At 32.1% G+C, this 22,992-nt stretch overlaps 1 protein-coding gene across 4 annotated transcripts in view; it reads left to right on the top strand.

Moving 5' to 3' along the window:
* Positions 1–22,992, top strand: part of LOC107444296 (neural cell adhesion molecule 2) — a 765,139-nt gene that overhangs the window by 675,108 nt on the left and 67,039 nt on the right. For all 4 annotated transcript variants that reach the window (XM_071181216.1, XM_071181215.1, XM_071181217.1 and 1 more), the window contains one exon: positions 8,309–8,599. In XM_071181216.1, the coding sequence (XP_071037317.1) occupies positions 8,309–8,599 (291 nt within the window). The remainder of the gene's footprint in view (positions 1–8,308; positions 8,600–22,992) is intronic.

Below are 22,992 nucleotides of genomic sequence, written 5' to 3'. Positions count from 1 at the left end.
AAATGATATCATTTTATCGGAGCTATTTATTGCATGAACAAGAAAAAAAGCTTGCGAAACCACGTGGCAACTGCAAGATAATTTCGAAACCCAAAACAGATTTGAAATTACCGAAAAGCTTATCCCGAAGAAATCAGAGCTTCAAATCTTTCCATCAATCAAGTTTCCGATCTGTTACGATATGTTTGATTGTTATGACAATCTCGTGATTAGTCTTTTTTAGAAATGTTTAATTTTGGTGCCGTTAAGCATAAACACAAATGGCAATTTCGATTCAAGTTTTCAGTTACATATATCCCATTTTTGACTGTAAAAGTCGTAAATAGCTTTCAAACGCATGATTAATTGTTATTTATTTTCATCGTCTTTTTCAGATGCATTTTACCACCAGTAGACATTTCATTCTAATAAACAACCATCGCTTTATGCTGTCATTATCCCGTTAATCACGTTTCCGATCTGCTAATCATAATCTTGTGATCGATTTCTAAGAGATATTTAATTTTGGTAACATTAAACGCACACCCAATGGGCGATCTCATTTAAGTTTTCAGTTACACATGTCCCATTCTTGGCTTTAAAAGTCATAGTTAGCTCGCCAAAGCGTGATTGATTGTTGATTTCTTTATGGAGTGTTGAAAATGTATTGTATGGCTGGTTGACTATACATTTCAATAAACAATTACATCTAGAGGATTGTCTTTTATACGGGGAAACATTCCACAGCAGTTTTGTCAGTCTTTTCACAAAACTTGATGGCCTTTATTTTATTTCAGTGAGCCATCCAGATCTGTACGAGAAACGAAAACTAGTTGGCGAAAATGACCCTGATCTCTTTTTCTGGAAGGTTGAACAAACACGCATGCATAGAGTTACTGATCTCTCTTACTGATTCTAACTGTTCCAAATAACGAAACGACACGTATTTCCTTAGCATCAAAATTGTCTTTCAGACAAACCTTGTATACAGAGATATTATTCTTTCAAAAAATATGTATAAAATCATTTAAATGTAAGTCCTAACTGTCATTATAATTGTTTATTTTCAAGTTTTATTTAGATTAACTGTTTTGAATAAGATCAGCATTTAATAGTTTTTTTCAAATTTTAATATTTATTTTTCTTTATTAATATTAGAAAATTATAATTTTAAAAATGATACAATGTCGGAAAATTTAACCATTCTAAAACACCGTTCATTTTTAAAACCAATTAAATATGAAAATAATTTGTTTCTTTGATTGAACAAACCGGAGAAGAAAAATACAATAATTATTATTTGTACATTCATTTTAAATTGATTTTATTCTGATGATTTGATTTGAAAACGTTTCTAAGTATTATATTTCGTAAAAATAGATCTATGCTTAAAAAAGTAGTTACTGTGAGAAACATGCTTTACATAAAGAAAATTTAATTTAATCTTTGAGTTTTGCTTTAAATCCAATATCCAGTTTCAGAATATATTCAAAAATCATATTATTTTCAGTGGTGATATCTTAATACTTCTCTCTGTCTGATAAGAATGACTTTGAAACATTTCCTTCATGAAACCAGTTTTAACTTTTAAAGCCTTTAATCACTTTTCCATACGCTCTGGAAGCATATTTTCGCTACATTTGCTAAGATTAATGAGTGCTTAACGATGCTTCTTCCTAAAATTATGCTGTTTTTAAAGCACTTGATAACAAATTTTGTGGGAAACACAATTTCGGTTAAAATAAAGTATCAACTTGTTTTAAAACCTGCATTATTTTGAAGCAAAATAAATTTGGTTTTTAAAAGATAATCATTCTAGGTAATATCTAATTTTTTTTTACTTAATTTATATTCCATTGTATTTAAAAAAATGAATTTACTGAAAGGAAATAATTTATGTCTATTTTATATAATATTATCGAATAGACTTATATTAATACAATTTATACAATATTTACATTGTCAAATGCCGTTTATACATAAATAATACTCACAAAGCAATACATATAAATAAAACATACAGAGTCGTGGCTGCTCAGATAATAAAGTTCTCGACTTTCAATGAGGTGAACTGGGTTGGAATCCCTCCAATGGCTCTGAATCGCTATGAATTCTGCGTCCGGCTCTCAACGACCTCAGTGCTGACGTAAAATATCCTCAGTGGCAGATAGATCATGGATTGGAGTCCTCTTTCTGTCAGGCTAACCATGAGAGACTTTTCTCTATGTAACGCATTTGAGTGGTTAGTCCATCGAAGAAGTCTTCAACGAAAGCAAAATTCTTGACCCAGGAGTTCCCTAGTCTTCGGGATTGGATTCAAAATTACAAGACTACGGAGTTTAATATTAGTAGTCGTAAACCCAAAATTAGGTCGGCTGTACAACAACGGTTATAAAATAAAATAATACAAACTGATCCGTAGTGATTCAGGGGATAGAGCGCTAGCTTTCCAATGAGTGACAAGAATTTGATCCTGATCGATTCAATTTCTGCACCCGGCTCGTATCGACCTCAGTGCTGACGTAAAATATAGTAAGTGGTAGTACTTACAATGCTGACGTAAGTGCTGACGTGAAATATCCTAAACTTGTGGGGGACCGAAAGCTAACATAATTACAAAGTTAACTGGTTAATCCTACCTAAGTTAGAGATGAGTCCCTAAATCGCAGAGCCTAGAGTCCCCTTGCCGTCAGACTAACCACGGAAGGTTTTCAGACAATAATTATAGTTCAATTTAACATCGTATAAGAGATGCAGCAAATAAAACGATAACCTGGTTAAATTTGGCACCATATTAAAGTTGAACCATTTGTCTGTTCCTTCACTCTTAGAAACTGTGACGAAAAATGACAAATAATATCGTGCACATCTGCTGGAAACCAAATATAGTGTCAAGTTCCACATTATTATCGGGCAAATCAATCTTCTTTTATTTTTGCTCGCATGTCCTGATTACTTTATAGGCAATTTCTATTTAAGAATTTGTTGTTTTATTAAGTGCGTGCTTTAATCATGCAATATTTCTTTTTCTCATTTATCTACTGTAACAGCAGAGAATCGTTATTATATATTTCAAAAAGTAAATAAAATAAATAAAGTAAATAAAATAAAGTAAAAAAAAATAAGTGCAATTTCTTTTTTTATATTTTGAGCATTTTGCATTCGACATTAAGTTATTTTTAATACATAAGTAATTTAAGAAATTATGAAAACAAGCACAATCAGCAAAAAAGAGAAGAGATCTAAATACCAGAATCCTTCAATCATATTGGCTTAAAAAGGGGACCTCATACACACTAGTTAATTAGTGCAGATGATATTTTAGGTTACAAAATCATATACGAAAAAAGACCTCATTTGACGGACTTAGATTCTTTATCCTCAAAATATGGAGGTAGCGCACTTCTATTATCTCTATTATTTTGAAAAGGAGAGTGGTTCAAAACATGGGCCCTTGATGCGCATGCTTTAAAAGTATTCTGCCATATCTCTAAATTTTCTTGGAGCATAGTTATAAAATTCATTTATCAAAGATGAATTGATTGAGAAAATAATAACAGTAAAGAATAAATGAAATATACAGAAATTTTTACATAATAAAGATACAGAAATTTTTTGAGATTGTAGTTTTCTTAGGCATAATACAAAATTTAAAAAGAAAATTCTGTATTATAGTACTTAAGAAATTGAATTTTTAATGTGTGACTTTTTTGAGTCTAAAAGTACGTTTTTGTAACTGATTTTGTAATTGAATTCGTATTGTCAGCACTAATTAACACTAGAACATCCGGGACTTCGATTACCCCTAAACTTCCGCCGGTGTTAATTCGACACCGCAATGTTTAATATATAAAATAATTGTAATAACTAAATTAGTTCAGGACTATTGTTCAGTGGGGTTTAGTTTTAAGTCTTTTTTAATATTATTTCATGTAATTAACATATATTATGACTCGTTATACCATAAAAAACTATAGAAAAACAAATGACTTAATCTTACAAAATTAAGTAAAACGATAATATTCATAAATATTAGTATAAGAAAAATCGTAATTTTTTTGAGAATGCAAGTTTCTTAATTATTATTTATCATTTTCATGCATTATATTTTTGCATACCTGATTGCATTGGATTCAGTGGTATTAAATTTTTCCTGAACATTTTCCGCACACCATTTTCAAAATTTTTTTTAGCTGCATTTCCATTACACTCTTACATTTCAGCGTTTCTTAGACCTTTTCTACGAGTGTCTGCTCGGCATAAACTTTTAAAAATTATATGAAATTCCTTTTATGAGCAGATAACCCATACTATGTAATGAAAGTCTTAGACACAAAAATTTTAATTGATGTATTTCGACTGTGAACCCAATAACACTGCAGTTAAGGTCTAAAAATTGTGAGATAATACATTGGGAAGTTTGTTTTACTAATGGCATCTGCTTAATGAAATATCTTTTGTTAAACGACAGCTATTTATAACAATAAATTGCCCGGGTGTCGAAATGTCACCAAAGTACGTTCTTGGTACATTTAGTTGTAAAATCTCCCCTTATTGACCTGGAACCACAAATTTTTTTCTGTGTAATTGCGATAGAAAAGTCAAGAAAAATTTTCAAGTTATCTGCAAAAATGCAGAAAGAGCAAGCTAAACAGGCTCTGGTGTTCAATCGACACCGGTGGATTTTCTTGTGTTAAGAAGCATTTTCGATGTCATTCGTACCGTTAAGATTGGGTCATGGTAAGTATAATTCCGATTACTAAATTAAAAGAATTTAGAGTGGGTTTTTCTGTAAAGCAAAATAGCAATTAGCAAAGATTTCGCAGCACGTTAATATTATGAAACTAATGCTATATTCCATGCATATGGAAAATTGTTTATCTCCTTTCATACACACACTAAATAACAGATAGTTTAAAATAAGGTTCAAAGACATGCAAGTCTACGCTTTTTTTAATGGCATCTAGAGAACAACTGTCGTCCATGGACACGATAACAACAACGACATATAAATCTAAACAATATCTCTAGCAGTAATAATACAGATTTTCTTTCGTGTCGTTAAAAGAAATAAAATAAAATATTTTTAGGCTGAAATGAAATACGATTTCCTAAAAATATTAAAGAGTTCCTTAATTTTACTTGCTAGACGTCTAATTTGTATTTTTTAGGAATAATTAACATTAATATTTTTATTACTTTGAAGAGTAGATACATAAATGCTGACTAATATATGTTTGGAAACATTAATTAGTTATGGTTTATAAAATAAAATGGGTTTTTATTCAACTAAACAAATATTACGTACTTCGTTTCACGTCTAAATTTAGTTAGGATTCAAATGGCATTTCCGTTTTGAAACAGCGTCCATGATTCGTGTCAAAGGATTAATCAAAAGGCTAATTCGTTTGCAGTCGTAATAATATATGATAGCTAGATATTTAAATTAATTTATTTAATTTATAGTTTTCCACATGCTTCAAAGCATTTCACCAAGTTATTACTGATACCGTACGGTGTATCCATAAGTACACTGACTTTTTCTTAAAAAAATTACGACTGAAAATCTCAGTTAACGTAAGAAATACAGTTATTGGAATTACTATAGATAGGAATAATTTGGTCTAATCATAATTCATGTTTTTGATTGTAACACTTTTCAATAGATGATGCTAAAAACAATGAACCTAAAAATCAAAGAAAAACTGAAAACTATATCATAATATTTCGAAATTTATTAATAAAGGAGAATCATGCTGTGATTTTTCACAATTTCTCCAAGCACATGTCGTAATCGTGGAATGAGTATTTCCGCATCAAACGTAACGGCAATAATAGAAAAATGACTTATGGCGCAGCCCACTGGAAATTTTTTGAATAAAAACCGGAGCTTATAGAAGGAGTAATTAGGGATCAGAGAATATATTAGAAACAAATGTATGCCTCATCACAACAGCTTAATAGTTTTTCTGTTATATGTTTTTGAAAACGTCTCTCCAATTTAGGACACCATGTTTGATATTTCGAAATTAATAACAGTATAATTGTAAAATAACTTCTAAAATAAAGCTTCTCCAAAATTCCCATGCTTTAACATGACTTGTTCCTTCATAAAGAGTTTCAATAATGAAAAAAAAGTAAATATTAATTCGACAATTCCAAAATAAACCCCCCATTGCTACCATGAAGGTAACTGACAGCTGTACTTCTCATTTTTATTAATCATTTTAACATAAAACTACTTATTCATTTGTATCAAAATTTTTATTAGGGTATTAAACACTACATAAAATGACTAAAATATTATAAAATTGGAGGTTGGTTTGAAAAAAAAAATATAATTCGATGAAAAGTGCTTTACATATTTCACGTTAATACAAAGTCACACCATAGTCAAAGTGCTATTAAATAATTTCGATTTTATATAAACTAATATCTGCGTCTGAATGAAAAAATTAGGTACTTTCAATTGCCATTGTAAATTTCTCAGAATGTGAAATACTTAAAACAATGTTGAATAAAAGAATTGCTTACGGCAATGACTTTATGAAACGTTTTCTATTCGCACTGATACTTTACACGTCTGATCATATTATGTGTTACTGGTTCACTTAATTAGCGTCGCAAGTTATTCGATAAAAGAAACTTCATTCGAAAAATTAAGAAAACTTAAATTTAATCATTATACCTGCTTAAAATGAAATGGGGAAAATTGTAAAGTTGCATTTAAATATTTTCATTTAATTTAAAACCAATACATTCATATTGGAATACATCTCTTTAATTTTAAGCGACATATTTGAATTATAATAATTCCTTTAAGAATAAAGTATTTGTATTTCTAACAATAATGACGCTAAGAATTATTATATTATAGCTATTAAATTATAGTTAATTATTATATTTTAGTTATCTCCACTAGTTTTGCAGGGTATAGTTACCATAACCTTCTTGAGAATTAAGAGAAAAAATAATTTGGAATGAATTGGCTATTAAACAACTATCACTTGTTACAAATATTTTTATGAGCTTCTCACAAACTCAAACTGAATTTTCCAGAATGATCAACGAAAAAAAATCATTACACTAACTGTTTCTGTGATAGATAATTTTTGTGTCTGATTGTCTTTTTAAAATCTGTGAGTTTTAAATATTATTTTCCAAATAAATAATATAATTTCAAAACTTACCTTTTATAATCAATTAAAAGATGTAGCTTGAAAACTAAAAGCCAATTCAACTTATCAATAAAATTTATTTAGCTCAATTTCCTTCCTAATCAGCAATTGGAGCAATTAAAGCTTCAACTTATTTATTATAAGCCAAAAAACCTGCAATATAATAAAAAAATAACTCATTTATTAGATTTTATGAACCTCAAAATGAACTAAGATAATGTTAGATCACTATTAAATAAGGTTTTTCTATTGCGAAAGCAAAGCTTTGACGCAATTACCAATGGTTGACTAAAAAGCCATAAGAGTTAACCCTTTGGCACAGAATTTCTATTAAACATCCTTTTTCTTACTTTATTCATTATTTTGTTCAAATTTTGGTCAAAATAAGTGAGAAATATTATATTCAGCATTTTAATAACTTTTGGTTTTGTTCACGAAACACCGGTGTCTTCTTCTTAAATAATCTTCCAAACAATATTTTTTTCCGATTTGCACATATTTGCAGTTATTTAAATCTTAGATAAACACTTATTCATCATTGAAATTTCTTCAATTTGCAAAATCAATTATTGATAAATTTTTGAATACGAGAGTAAAAAAAAACTATTTTTTCAAACTAATTTTTTTTGGATTTTATATTTCAGCACTGACATAATTTCAACAATTTAACAGATATTTTAGGAATTATTAGACGGTTTTCTTTTTAATAATTACAAAATACCAAAATAAATGTTTGCTTGTAATCAGAGTGTCAGAAGAATAGGATCACCAGTATTAAATCTGTGTCAAAGGATTAAGGTTCCTCAATTTTTAGACCAACTGCATGGTTTTGTCAATGTGGACAGTTGTTGGCAATGTATGTGTGCATCAGCCACTTTTATTATTTAAATTAGCTTACATTGATAAAATAGAAAAGAGTTCGGCTTGAAGCTGCTACTAAAACACTTATCAAGCTGCTGCATCGACCTCTGAACCTACACAATGACAATTCATTCTCCTTATCACGTTTGCGTATTGCAAATATGGCAAGCATACAGACTTATTTATGTTTAAAAATTATCTTCTAAAATAGTAATTGATTGTTTTTCAGCAAATTATTGCTATGCTTTCCAGGTAACTAATGAAGAATAATTTCGTTTCTGTTTTTCTAGATGCACCCCAAGTAACACTCCAACTGGGAAGTACTTTTCGCCAAGGTGAAGTCAAAGAAGGTAACGATGTCTTCTTTGAATGCAACATTAGAGCCAATCCATGGGTTACAGAAATTTCTTGGTATTTTGAGGGACGGGAACTTCGCACGAATACATCAGCCGGCATCATTATTAGCAATCAAACCTTAGTACTACAAAATATTAACAGAACAAGTAGGGGGAATTATAGATGCTCTGCAACAAACGCTGATGGAGTGGGTACCAGTAATGAAGTTTTCCTACGAGTAAAATGTAAGTAAACTATACCTTACTATTACAAATATTAAATATTCTGTTTTATATAAAAATGGCTGTTTTTATTTAGATAAAGGAACATGTACGTTAAAACCTAATATTGAGCAATCTAATATGTACTCCGCCATTCTGATAGGATTTTTCTCCTCCATATAGTTCCTATAAAGTTTCATGTCTCTATGGTACAGTAGAGTTTTGTACTCCTTTTTATTTAGTTCCCTTACATTTTACTGTTCTTTTTTGTATTTTGCTGAAACATTTTAATTATACATCTTTCGTCTTCTTAAATTTACAATGCTTTGCCAAAATAGTTGATCCTGGCTCATGTGTAATAAAAATCTTTTTTGCATTTTATTAAACTCACTATCTTAATAAACTGTGTTTAAATATGATGATTTTCGCAAATTACTCTACTGTATTACTCCTTATCAATATCATTACATTAAACGCCTAAATTTAACTTTTAGGTCTAGATTACAAAAATACAACTTAAGTTTTAGTAACTAAAACTACATTCTTACGGCGATAAAAAATTATTCATAATCTAAATGACACCCTTAATATTTTGAATATGCTATTTTTAAAATATTTTGTTTAAAAAAATACCAATCATGCAGCCTGTTTATACTATTTGTATTTTTTGTGAGGTTTTTGTGATGTTTCAAAGGTTAGTTACGTCACTAACTGTGTCTGACGCATTACTTTTAAAAATTATTAATATATTTAAAGTTTAAAATCTAATTGTTTACATTGAATACGATATTTAGATATTATATATTATACGATATTTAGGTATTATATATTATACGATATTTAGATATTATATATTATACGATATTAGATTATTATACGATCCACAAGATATTTAGTCGTGAAATGAGATAAAGTAATTATTTTTCTTTTCCTTTGAGCTCCATTATATTAAGGAATTGCTGAATCTAGAATGTATAAGTAGATCTGAAATCGGAAAGCTGAGATATTTGAAACCTAAATGTCAGTTAACAAATTAAATTATTTACCAAATTTCGATACAAATATATTTCAATTGTTTTTAATAATAATAGTATTCTGATTAATATTAAACTAGCTCGATGCGCTTAGCGATAAAAATGTCCATTTTAAAGTAAAATGAATAAATTAATTAATAAGCAAATACTACGACAGCATGATTCTTCATCGCCTTACGAGATCATCATCAACAAAACCGATTATTTTTATTTTTTGAAATGCCGGATGCTATTTAGGCAAAGTATAAAATAATCGTCCTGATGAGGTTATTATGTAAATGGTGTGCATGTTACTGTGAATGACCGAAATCGGTGGGCGTTGACTTTCCCCGGTGAATGTTGACAATCAAATTAGTCGCTTTGGTGAATGTTCGAAATATTTATTACATCCGATTTGATATTGATTTATTCATAGATATAATTACATGTATTCGATATTTTAATACTGACGATAGATTAGAGCAAACATCAGTGTTTGGAGTATCGGGCAAATATATACCGGGCAATGGCACTTGACCATAAAAAACCATCAGTGTAGGGTATACCGGGCAAATGTATAAAGGGCAGTGGCACTTGACCTTAAAAAACATCAGCGTAGGGTATACCGGGCAAATGTATACCGGGCAGTGGCAATGAACTTAGAAAAACATCAGTGTAGGGTATACCGGGCAAATGCATACCGGGCAATGGCACTTAACCAGACCTAGTATGACTAGACCTTTGGTAAATGTCCGAAATATATACTAGGTCTAGTGCCACTTTTGCTATAGCTTAAATACTTTTAAAAAAATTAAAAAAAAGCATTTGAATCAATTTTAAACTGATAACGAAATTATTGCTTTTAAATCAAAAAAAAAATAATAAAAACTGCTCCAGATAAGAGTAATTGAAGTAGTTGCTTTATGCAGCGCATGTACGCGAAAAAATTTTAAAAAAATTATCCACGTGCATCTAAAAGTGGATGAATATCCCAAGACACCTGTCAAGATGCATTCGAAACAACAGCAAAGGCTTTTACGTGTCACTTGTAATTGATTATTTTTCATCAACTTCAATTCAGTGATTACAGTGTCTAATTAAGAAATGTATCAGCTATTTTTGCAAGAAACCTTCATTTATATACACATTAATAGAAGGAATTACACCTTTTATCCTACAATTAATCTTTTAATTGAAAATGGAAGAAATATCACTCATAATTTTCAAATGCTTTAAATTAACAAAATTTTATAGACATTAAATGGAATTCTACTGAATCACAGTGTTAAAAATTTCTCAGCGAAGACGGTTGGGTAGAAATTTATTTAATGGTTATTTTACCTTATTCAACAACAACGGTCAAATAATCTTAAAATAATTATATTGAAGCTGTTCAGTGTGAGAAAAAAAAGTTTATTGACTGTTTCTACCGAATATGGTTTAACAAACAGAATTTGATCAACTCCAACAAGCCCTACCATTTTAAGCAAAGTCGTTCCTTGCTGCTGGGTGCATGCTGTTGTGGAAGGGGCTATTCGGTCAATCTTATGACTGACTGAACAGGGGTTCGTGTCCAAGCACCGAATGTTTCTTCCATTCCTTCAATACATGAAAAGTTTCTAGAGTCCTGCACTCTTCAATCGATGACTATGGATTATTAGAATATGAAACTATCATAAATGGTGTAGCTCCAACAGAGCTCCACTGTCCCTATAAGTTTTATTTTATGGTTTAGAAACAAGTATGTTACTAAAGAACTAGTTATAAATGGTTACAAAACCGTATAGTTTTGTATTCACGGTTTTTTATCCGTACCAGTTGTAAACAATTTCAAAACCGTAAACTAAAGAAATGTTTCTAACCAAAAGCTTTATTGTTAATCGGAAAAATAGACCGGCTTTCTGTAAAATAACTTTTAAAAGCAGTTTTATTTGGATCGCAAAATAAACGGAGAAAAGAATACTTTTTTCTGATTGTTTTAATATGAATTGTGCCAACGAGTGTAACGATTTGTTTCAATGGGATCTTTTGATTTATAAAGTAAATTAATCAATTAGAATAAGTAACTACTTTTAAATTAGAACTGTATCCCATAAACTAGTCTTTTATCGAAGACGCCAATAGATTAGAAGACATCGTTCTCCTAAAAAAAGTTAGGAAACTCTTTTAAATTCCAAAAAGAAAGACATCACCGGAAGATAAAAAGGAAAAATCCCTTTAAAACGTAATTGACTGTCACGGAACTTTTAATGGGATAAGAATCTGGAAAGAGCAAGAAAGAAGGTTCATTATTTTTAGTGTCCCTCTGATTTAGTGGTTTCTGTCCGTGGAAACCAAAATCTGATAATTCCATCTTATATGACCTGTTTAATTAGACTCGTTCGTTATCTCTTCCTTTTGAGTCTAAAAGTGATTGAAGCCTGAGAAGTATTGGGAAGCAAATAAGATTTAACCGAAAGAGCTTCTGTAGGAGGTAAATTGTCTGGCGCGTTGTGAAAATGTTCCATTGAGCAGATGGGTCTGCGTTAAAACATTTGTTTTAATCCTTGTCTCGCACCATTTGTCGTTGCTGTCAAGATAAATGTACCCGGTGCAGTTGTAAATTACTTGGTTGTTTCACTTTCTGTGTTTTGCATGCATTCATTACGTCTTTCTACTTTGTTGAATATGTGGCGAGTCTGGAAACAATTTTAATTTGAAAATATAGTGGATACCCGAGGCCGGAAAAGTCGACAAAAAATTAATTTCTTTTTCCTTGAACGGGAGCATTTAGAGGATTTTGTACTTCATAAATCACTTTTTCATACTCATTAATTATGTAAATTGTGCATTTTTCGGCAATATGTATGTAAAATTGATGAAGACTGGTTTTAAAAGGTCTCCAGTCCCCTGTCATAACTCTTCTCTACAAATAATAGGCTATTTTTACAATTTTTGTAAGTTTGTTGCAATTACTTATGTATGTGGAATTAAGTTTTTCCTATTCTTAGCCAGTAACCTATATGCTAATAATGAAAATGGCGCAAAACGTCATTGTAAAGAAAATCCACCGTTTAGTGAAAATGAAAAGCGTTTGTGTGACAAATTTTAAATGTTTACGAAGCTAACACTAACGATGCATTTTCTAGGATTATATAAAAATTCAAAAATTGGTAGTTAATAATTGATTTAGATAATTTTATCAAGTTTGTAAAATTTCGCCAAATTAATGATTTTATTTTTAAAAAAGTTTTTTTAATGCTTTTAAAATATTTAAGTTAACTATCATTTCTAGAACCCAGATGATTCTTTATGGCAAGATAGTTTACATAGTTCAAAATTATAGCTTTACCACAAGAGTAAGGCTCTTAAACTGAGAGTTTTTTTTCGTTTAAAGAACTTTGAAAAATACTGCTAAAATAGTTTATGTAAGGAGTGAAAGGCTAAATTGCGTATTTTAACAGTTAAGATGATTGATTTAAAAAAATTTAAAATCATTTATTTCTTTGAAACTTTTTTTTTCTTTTAATATAATTCAGCATCTCTATTAATCTCCCATATGCTCAAGAATAACAGAATTCTAATATTTCAATGAACACTCAAAAGATTTCAATGAAATTTGGTATAAAGATAGATTATTAAAAAACAAATGAAATAAGCATTCCACAGTTACGCAAGCTCATGCGTAAAATCATCTACGGGGTCAGAAGAAATTAAACCGGGTTTGCAAAATCAACCAAAAGGGAATTAATAAGGTTTGCGATCTGCTCCTAGTTTACCTTAAATGTATACAGGGAATTATGTAGATCAAGTTTTCTTAAGTTTTCTTGCATTCTAGAAATTGTGTTCTCAATCCCTGGTTGATTGTTACATGGGAATACGTGTCGTAATTGCACTCATTTGAGTAACCCATTCTTGTTTGAATTGGAATTTAGAGACCTAGCGGACTATTACATACAACGAATATCTTTACATACCAAGTACGCTTGATCGAAAGGAGAATTAGAGACGAAGTATACCATCGCACGCAACAAATATATTTACAATCCAGGTATACTTGATATAAATAAGATTTAGAGACCTGGCATACTATCACATACGACTAGTATATTTACGTTCCAGGTATGTTTGATCAAAATGAGATTTCGAGACCTAGCATACCATCACATACGGCGAATGTTTTTACATTCCAGATATGCTTGATCGAAATGAAATCTAGATACCTAGCATACTATCACATGCAGCAAGTATCTTCCAGGAATGTTTGATCAAAATGATATTTAGAGACCTAGCATACATCACATACGGCGAATGTCTTTACATTCCAGGTATGCTTGATCGGACAGAAATTTAGAAACCGAGTGTAAAATTTCAAACTGCGAATAACTTTACATTCCAGAAAATAGCTTACCAAATGAGTCGTATGCCTCATGATTTATCATTCATTAAAATGAAATTGGGGCTATCTGCACACCTGAAAAGGCGAATAAAGGGCTCCAATACATCATATCTATGCCTTACATTAGTCACAGTGCTTATTTCAAAGCTATGCGTGAGTGTGCAGATGATGCCTGTCCACATCATTAGATACTTACTGCCAGAATGATCGATTATGCGGTTTTAGAACATTCTATGCATTCAAGAAAACAGGCTTCTTGTTAAATCTCTTATTAAGATTCATTTTCACGTAGAATAGAAGGCTTAAAGACAAGCCTCTGAAACGTACGTAATTTTTTTAATGGAATATATTATTCCATATGTAAAGAAGGAAAAAAAAATTATTAATTATGTAGATTAACTCTGATTACATTCATAATTTACACCTGAATTGTATTTCTAAACGTAATAGGTTGATTCGTATTATGTTTACTGAAGTTTCCAAATTATATATGGAAACTATTAAGATAAGTTGCAGAAAAAATTGGTACTTTTACGTTTTAAAGAGCAAATGAAATTACAGATAGGAATTTATAAAGCTAAACGCTGAAAATATAAAAATAAATTTTATTTCTGCTTCTAGAGTAATTTATAAGTAAGCCAAATATGTTCCAATGGCAAAATTGATTCTGCTCGAGTCAGTCATCTGAACAGAAAACAGAATAAAATAATGATTATTTTATGGCATTTTGAAATAAGTAATCTTTTGTTACTGTTGAATGTTTAAACTGTACGCCAAACTTTTTTTTTTTAAAAAAAGAAATATTTCCACTTTTTAAGATATTCACAGAAACATTTCTCCGTAAACATAAATTCAAAAGAAAATATTTCATTTTATTAAAGTACAACAATTGTTCTGACTCAGCATTTTGAAAATTCATTATTTTCAAAACTACCAACCTTTTGACCTGTTGAGTAAAAATGTAAGTAAAAAAAAAAAAAGAAAATTACGACAACCATTAACCAACGTGTATTTTTTCAAGTTGCAAATCTGCCTAGTTCTATCTTTTCTTAAAGTTCTTTCCAAGTAGAATTTTCTCTAAGTGCACTTAAAAATTCGTTTATTTAAAGACTTATCCAACTTTATCTCTTCTTTTGAGCATCAAATCTTTTTCTGTTTCCTCCTCTTAGAAACTCTATCAAAGGTTAGAAACAGTTCGTGTATGTTGTATATGTGATTTTTAAAAGATGGTGAAGGCACTTTTAACTGGAAATGCCGTAGACTCTTCTAGTGGAAATTTCATTCCACTAACAATTTATTTTTCGAGAAAATCTCTCTTTATAGAAAGAACATTCTTTTCAAATTGTTTGAGGAAGATCCCCAAATTACAGACCAATGTTAAAAAAAAAGAATTTATGGTTTGTTTGCTTAATAATATTTATTGTAAATTTGTTTTAAAAATAAAACACTATCTACTAAAGTTTAATAAAAAAGTTTAATATAATTATTTTTAGTACGTACCTAAACCATAAATAGACTTTAAATTATAAAGAAATAACTATATTAATGCCCAAACCATGTCGATTTATAATTTTAAATATAAAATTTCAAATAAAAAATAAAGGATTTTGCATGAAAAAAATAGCTTTTTCACATGGTTGGCATTATAAAATTTTGAATTTTAAATTAGACTACTAATATTAGTCTGACACTACTGTCATTATTAAGCGATTGATATAAATTTTGAAATATAAAAGTGTGCTATAAATATTGTTTTGACCTGGATGTGGTTATTAAAATTTTGAATGTTATATTTGTATCATTAATTGGATAATAAATAATGATTTTGCATTACTCCCTATTAAATATTTTTATTCGGAACATTCATATAAATTAAAACTATAGTTATTCGTTCTTGGACCGTTCATGAGAAAGTCCTGCCCAAAAAATTAAGACTTACGTTTTAGTACCTTTTTTTGAGTTAGCTTTAAAATTACAATGCATATTAGTAAAAAATGAGCTTATTTTTTTTTTAGAATTCTCCGTTGAAGTCAAAATAATTATACTGTTTTCAAAAAAAAAATAAGAATAAGGCTATTTTTATTACATTTTCTTTCGAAAAAATTTACTCTTCAAACATAATGATATCTGATAGATCTCTCTAACGGAATTTCTTCATTTCTATCTTATTCATACTCTCAAAACATTAGAATTGTCTATTGTAAGCACAGGAATAGGGCAAAATTTGTCTCTTTCCAATGATAACAACGGAATTTTAAATTACTTATAAAATACAGTAGTATTCGACACCTCAATGGGCCAGAAAATAAAATCTTGGGATCAAATTCACTCTTCTTTGACGTTTCCTTACATTAATAGTGCATGAAAGAAGTAACATTCGGATATTAAATGTGAGTAGGGAGTAACTTCAGACAAAACCCGATGTGACCTGATTCACGGTCTTGATCCAGCCCGTCTAAGGATCAGCATAAAGAGGATTGTCAACGTAAGACACGGTACGGTGGCGTTCTGATTCAAGCAGACGCAGCTGAGGATTTAGAGACTCTTAGTGAGGAAATGCAGCGGCAGGGACTAGTGAAAGAATACACTGTTGGTCCCCCCCCCTAGCTGAAAAATCCAACTGTCATCATTTTCGGTTTTGACGAGGACATGGAGGAGGGGTAACTTCTAAGAACTTGACCAAGCAGAACGTTGAGAAAAGCGATGGAGATCTAAGGATTAAGACTTCGCAGTAACCGAGAAATGGCAGAAGAAACTGGTTGGTTGAGGTGAAACCGGATACCTTCAGCAGATTGAGATACAAAGACAAGCTAAATTTGAGATGGAGACGTCATAATTTTGAAGAGTCTCTGAGGATCACACAATGCTACAAGTGTGCTGCAATGGCCACTTGGCGAGGTACTGCAAACAAAATAAAATCTGCATGAATTGTTCCTCGGTAGCGCATTCGGGAAGTGATTGCAGTGACAGACCATTTTGCACACACTGCAGCAAGGTCAGTCAAAAATTCCGCCGGAATCCAGATACCTGTCATTCCCCCTTTGATAGGGAATATCTTCAACTCATCAGAGCCCAGCAAATAGAGGCAGAGAGAACTGACTATGGATACTAAAAACAAATGCGGACTGAGAATTAGCCACTTAAATTTGCATCATTTCCTGACTGCAAACCAGCAATTAAACGACGACATCTCTTTTATTGGTCTTAAATGTGTCAGCCTGAGTGAACCCCACTTTAATACCCAGCACCTAATCACAGGTTTTTCGACCAGGTTGAAAATTTTTGGTCACCAGGAGAAACAGAGGGCGGCTATCCTCACCAACACACTGCTCAAGAATGTCCTCCCTATCTTGGTAAGCCGAGACATCATTGCGGTGTCCTTCGACTTTGAAAGGAATAATTACATCTTTATTTCAGTTTATTTATCTCCGAGTGAAAATTTCATGGACTGCCTGACAATATTGTATGCCTTGCTCATCAGGTATACGTCTTCAAAAATCATTCTTGGAGGTAACTTAAACGCTAAGTCCACTGCCTGGGGACACAAGTCAGATCCGAGAGGGGGACAACATTTTAAATTTCCTTAATTTGCACGGATTGGATGTACTAAATGATCCCTTAGCCACTCCCACTTACAATTCTGTACTTGGCTGTGGCTGGGTTAAACTTTTTGAAAGCAATATGGGGGAACTTGGAAACTATACTGTTCATGATAATATTACATGCTGAGATCATGCCTTAATTACAGTTGAGACCTAAAAACAGACACACAAATTGGGTACTAGTCATGCTAACATCAAATTTAATTACTTGGATTGGTTGTACCAAAGGTTCCAACTTCAGGAAATCATCAATAACCAAAATTTCGACTCTGTCAACATCGTCAAGGACCTGGAGGACAAGATCGACCAGATCACGCAAAAGATGGTCTTGGCATGCAGATCTAGCAACATCAAAAAGCGCAGATCACCTAGACACCACTGCGCTTGGTGGACACCGGGCCTGGGACAACAGCGTAAATTAGTGAGAGCGTTGCGGGGGAGATATCAGGCAGTTACTGAAGTTCAGGAAAGAGCCAGGTTCAAGATTAACTTTAAACAACAGCTTGCTCTGTACAAGAAAGCGATTAGGAGGGCAAAGGCTGGCAATATAAGAAAATACCTAGAGAAAATCAATGAAGGTGGGATTTTTTCGGTCCCATACCAGATTGTGAAGGGCGATAATCTTAGAGCTGTCAACCATAGCCCAGTACTGAAGTAAGACGGAACAACAACTACGGAGTTTGCTGAAACAATAATCACTATAATGAAACGCCATTTCCCGGAAGACCAGGACTAGCCAATTGAACCAGTACTGGAAGGAACAAAAGATCCTCTTTCTACTATTTTCGAATTGGAGACAATAGTGAGATACCTTATGCGCGAGAGAGGACCGGACCCTGACTGACTCCCAAGCGACATTTTTAATCTTAATAAATTTTGGCTTCTTCAGTCTTTTAACAAATACATGGAATTATACAATTTCCCAAAATGCTGGAAGATTTCCAGAGTCACCCTGACACCAAAACCCGACAGGAATACTACTCTGCCTGGCTCTTATAGACCAATCTCTTTTCTACCGGTCTGGGGAAAAATTCTAGGCAAATTAATCACCTAAAGTCTGACATTTTTTTAGAAGATAGAAATTATCAGAATCAATACCAATTTGGTTTCCGGGCAGGGAGTGAAACAGACGACGCAATCAATTCCCTTCTTGGAATTTGTAGAAAAAGCCAAAGCTGAGGACAAGCATAGTATCGGGGTGCCTCTGGATATTAACAATGCCTTTAACAACACAAACTGGAGTATTTTAAAGAAAGAAAGAAACAAACTCAATCTTCCAGACAACCCCGCAAAAATTCTTTTCAACTTTTTGAGTGTTAGAGAGATTATTTTCATTGACGAAGATAGCAAATGTATTTTTAAAGAATACCTCTCAGTGGGAGTACCGTGCCGCAGGGCTCATCACTAGGTCCCATTTTGTGGTTGATACTTGTTAACCCAGTTTTTAATTATTTTAACAACATCGATTTCGCACAGTTTGAAGATTTTAAATATGACGATTGCCGTATAATCGCAGATGCGGACGCTCTGCTACTTCTCTTGAGACATCCGATTTAATACAGGTTTAATCATTTGCCCACCCATTGTCTTACAGATTTCACAACCTGGGCCGAGATGCATTGCCTAAGCTTTAGTGACTCAAAAACAAAATTGATCGCATTCCCAAAGCACAATAAAAAATAGGTAGACTCCCAAACATTAAAATGAGTCCCAATCACTCACATTCACTTTAGAATACACACGAACTAAAATATCTGGGAGTCATACTCGACCCAGGTCTGACTTGGACTTCATACATCAATCTATCGGCACTTTCAATCACCTCATTAAAAGGGTGACCGGGGCAACTTGGTGCCTCAGACCTAAAGTTTTAAAACAAATCTACCTCCAGGTCATCGAAAGGATCATTCTTTATGCAGCCAGTATCTGGTATCGAAACGCAGTCAAAATGAACGATAAACTTAAGTCCATCCTGAAGATTCGACTCATAACAATAACAAAGGCATACTCGACTACGAGTACAGAAGCCCTCCAGATACTGGCTGGCGTAAAACCTATTCATCTTAAAATCAAAGAAGAAATCGCCATCAAAGGAATAAAGTGGAGCTGGAGGTTATCAGACCTAGATCCATCCATTGCCTTACTTCTCACGTCTACTCCTATGGTCATCCCTCCATCCTCGTTCCATCCCACCAATTGCATGGCGATGCGCTGGGGGAGAACGAATCCAACAGACACCTGTATTTAAATTTTTACAGATGGCTCTAGGAGGGGAGTTGCCGATGATGAAGATTTTAACACAAATGAACTATACAGAACTGGTTTTGGGGTTATTGTGAAGAAAAATGGAGACATTGTTAGGACAACTTCCACCCAGTCTCTGACAATTGTAGTGTTTTTGTGGCCGAGCTGCTGGCCATTAACCATGCTCTCTTCAGGCTTGCAGAAAGAGACTATCCATATCTTGCAATATACTCTGACTCACTCTCCTCATTGCAGATCCTTGGCGACCCGACTCCTAAACTGGCCATCATCGAAGAAACGAAATTTCTGAGGAAATAAAACATTAAGTGCCATTGGGAAAAACCCCATTACGGGATAAAAGGCAATGAGGAGGCAGATCAGGCAGTCAAACAGGACATCAGCATCGGTCAGGTCAATATTGAGGCCCCGAGTACAGCAGCCCAGATAAAAACCTTTTTAAAGGCTCATAATATGAAACAGTGGAAATTATAGTGACAGAGTTTTGATGGAGGCCGGCAGACGTTTAAACTTTCATGGATCCTTCAATAAAACACCTGCAAGATGATTTTTATCTCAATCAATTTTTAACCATCCACGGGGTGTTTTTCGTACACCAACACAGGTTATTTAATAAAACTCTTAACTGTAATTATTGCTAAATTGAACTAACAATAGATCACCTCGCATTTGACGCACCTACTTCCAGAAACTCCGTGGAGATCTATTTGAAGGTAAAAACCAACACCAGTGTTACTCAGAGTTGGCCTGCAGGAAAACAATCAAAACAATCATCAAAACCACGCTTCAAGAGGTACTGGCAAACAAAATCACCTAGCATCATAACCTGCCTGCTCCAGACACTTAAACACTTATCTTGTCCACTTGGGTTTTATCAATTTCTCATTTTATTCGGGTGTCTCACTGTTTTTATCACGTTTTATCACCTTTTATCCTTGTTCTTAGCATCCAGTTTTTGATTTTAAGTTCTTTTATCCTGGCCTTTTGGCTTCTCTTGTTGTTAACCACTTTTCTAATATATTTTAACTGTTATAGACTTTGCAAGCCCTTTTGATTTTAACTTCCTCTGATTTTACAAGCCCTTTTGTCTTTCGATTTTACAATTTACTTGATTTTATTGTTCCCTTAGATTTATCTATCTCAACACCTTTTAACTTCTGTTTTTCTCATTTTTAAAATCATCTTTTATACTTGGTTGCCTAATACTGGTGTTTTTCCCCTTGCATAATTTTACTTTTTTATGGTTTATTTATTATGAACTTAATTTTGTAATTGCCGCAGACCCACCTTTAGTAGCGAATTATTACATAACTTGTTTGTTTGTATCATTGCCTATTTGTTGTAATTTGTCTGTATCATTGCCTATTATGTTGTGAAACTTGATCTTTCTTAAATTGTGAATTTAAAAAATTACTCCGTATGGCCTATTAAGGGAAGGTCGGTTATTTTATTTTATTGTTAAGTCTGAACCAAGCAGCTGACAAATATCGCGAGCCTCTATTCCGATAATATCGTGACAACTCTTAAATGAAGTGCTCAATGGAGAACATATTTGAGGAACCCTGCCTACCTTGTAATGAATACTTTTCTGACTGGTATATTCCAAAATTTAAGCGATTTTTTTTAACACATATAAAAGCATATTTCATGTTCTATAGCGTCATGTCACGTCTTAATTCATGAAAAAGTACTATATTGAACAATTAAAAAAATTAATGTTTCCAAAATACATATTTTAATATTCGATTTCATATATTGTTTCAGTTCAAAATTCTATAAATATTGTATATCTAGAATATTATGTACAACGAATATACTCTGTAAATCAGTAGGCTACTTAAAATAATGATAGACTGCCTCGCCTCGACAATTCCAATACTTTAAATACACTAATTAAGCTTTGTACTTCTGCTTCGTTATAAGATTCAATACAATCAATCAGGTTTGAACTAAATCCGAGAGATCTGTTGCTAAATACTAAAGTAAGTAATTATGCTTTGAGAGAGAAGCAAGCAGCTAACAGGAATCGCTTACACGTCATTATTGCGATAATAACGAAACGTCCATTACAACAAGAGCTCAATAGAGAACCTCATGGGAGAAACCCATACGTACCTGCTTTACCTTGAAATGTGTGCTTTGCTGCCTCCTCTATTTGAAACATTATTCTGTATCCAAGCAAGTTTAGAATTTAGTCGAGCAATTGATTATTTGATAATTTGCATGGATACACAGACTCTTGCATTTCGTTCTGAGTGTTTGTTATTAGTCCTTTTGTTGAAATAGGAAGGCATTAAGTTAAAATTGGGGAGAAATAGTCATTGCTGTTCTCTTATAAATTCCAAGTCGTTTATTTTATTTAAAACTTAAGTTTCAAAGGAAAATTGTTGCGTTAATTCCTTTTTTAAGAAAAATATATTGTTAAATTGTTTCAAAGTATTATTTTGCATTCATCAAAACTTCGAATCATTGTTTTAAATAATAAAATGAATTTGACTGTAATTCATGAGAAAATAAACACACGGTAAAAAATTCCGGATCATATTCTTTGTGTCGTAAAATTTCACAGTTAAAATAGATCTTACGGTGAAACCTACCGGCACTTTGGGTACCGGTATGTTTACCGTAATTTCTTCCACAATTTTTTTCAGTGCACACAAGTTTGGTCAAAATAGTTATTGAGATTTAATGTTGTTACTGAAATAGCCAATATTTTAATATATTTCGTAATTGTATAAAAAAAAATTCATTTATTTTATAGATCACTCTCAAATATTTTAGAAACTCACTCTGTTGGTAATTGGTATTTGGTAATTCACTGAATACGTGATCGAATGAATTTCCACGTTTCCATTTGTGTTCGTGATATTTCAATGTGGTCTAAAAATTCATTTTAAGGAATTTGGAGATAGACTTAAGCCAATATAACTAAACCACCCTGCTAAAGATTTTTCATGAGGTCAGGAGGTCATGTAAATAGTGCATAGGAATCCGTCCCAAAAAATATCATCACACCCAGCTAATGGCCCATCCCTATTCTGACTTGCTTAGAAGCACAAAAAAGAAACAGTTCATAATAAGGAAGCTCCCCTAGCGGCATGTGATGACGCGTGTGGATTTTTATGCCATTTTAATCTAGAATTTTTTATCACCTAAAGTCTG

Source organism: Parasteatoda tepidariorum, chromosome 5 (assembly GCF_043381705.1).
Source record: "Parasteatoda tepidariorum isolate YZ-2023 chromosome 5, CAS_Ptep_4.0, whole genome shotgun sequence".
NCBI classification, from domain to species: domain Eukaryota; kingdom Metazoa; phylum Arthropoda; class Arachnida; order Araneae; family Theridiidae; genus Parasteatoda; species Parasteatoda tepidariorum.
This window is presented reverse-complemented; position numbering and strand designations above follow the sequence as displayed.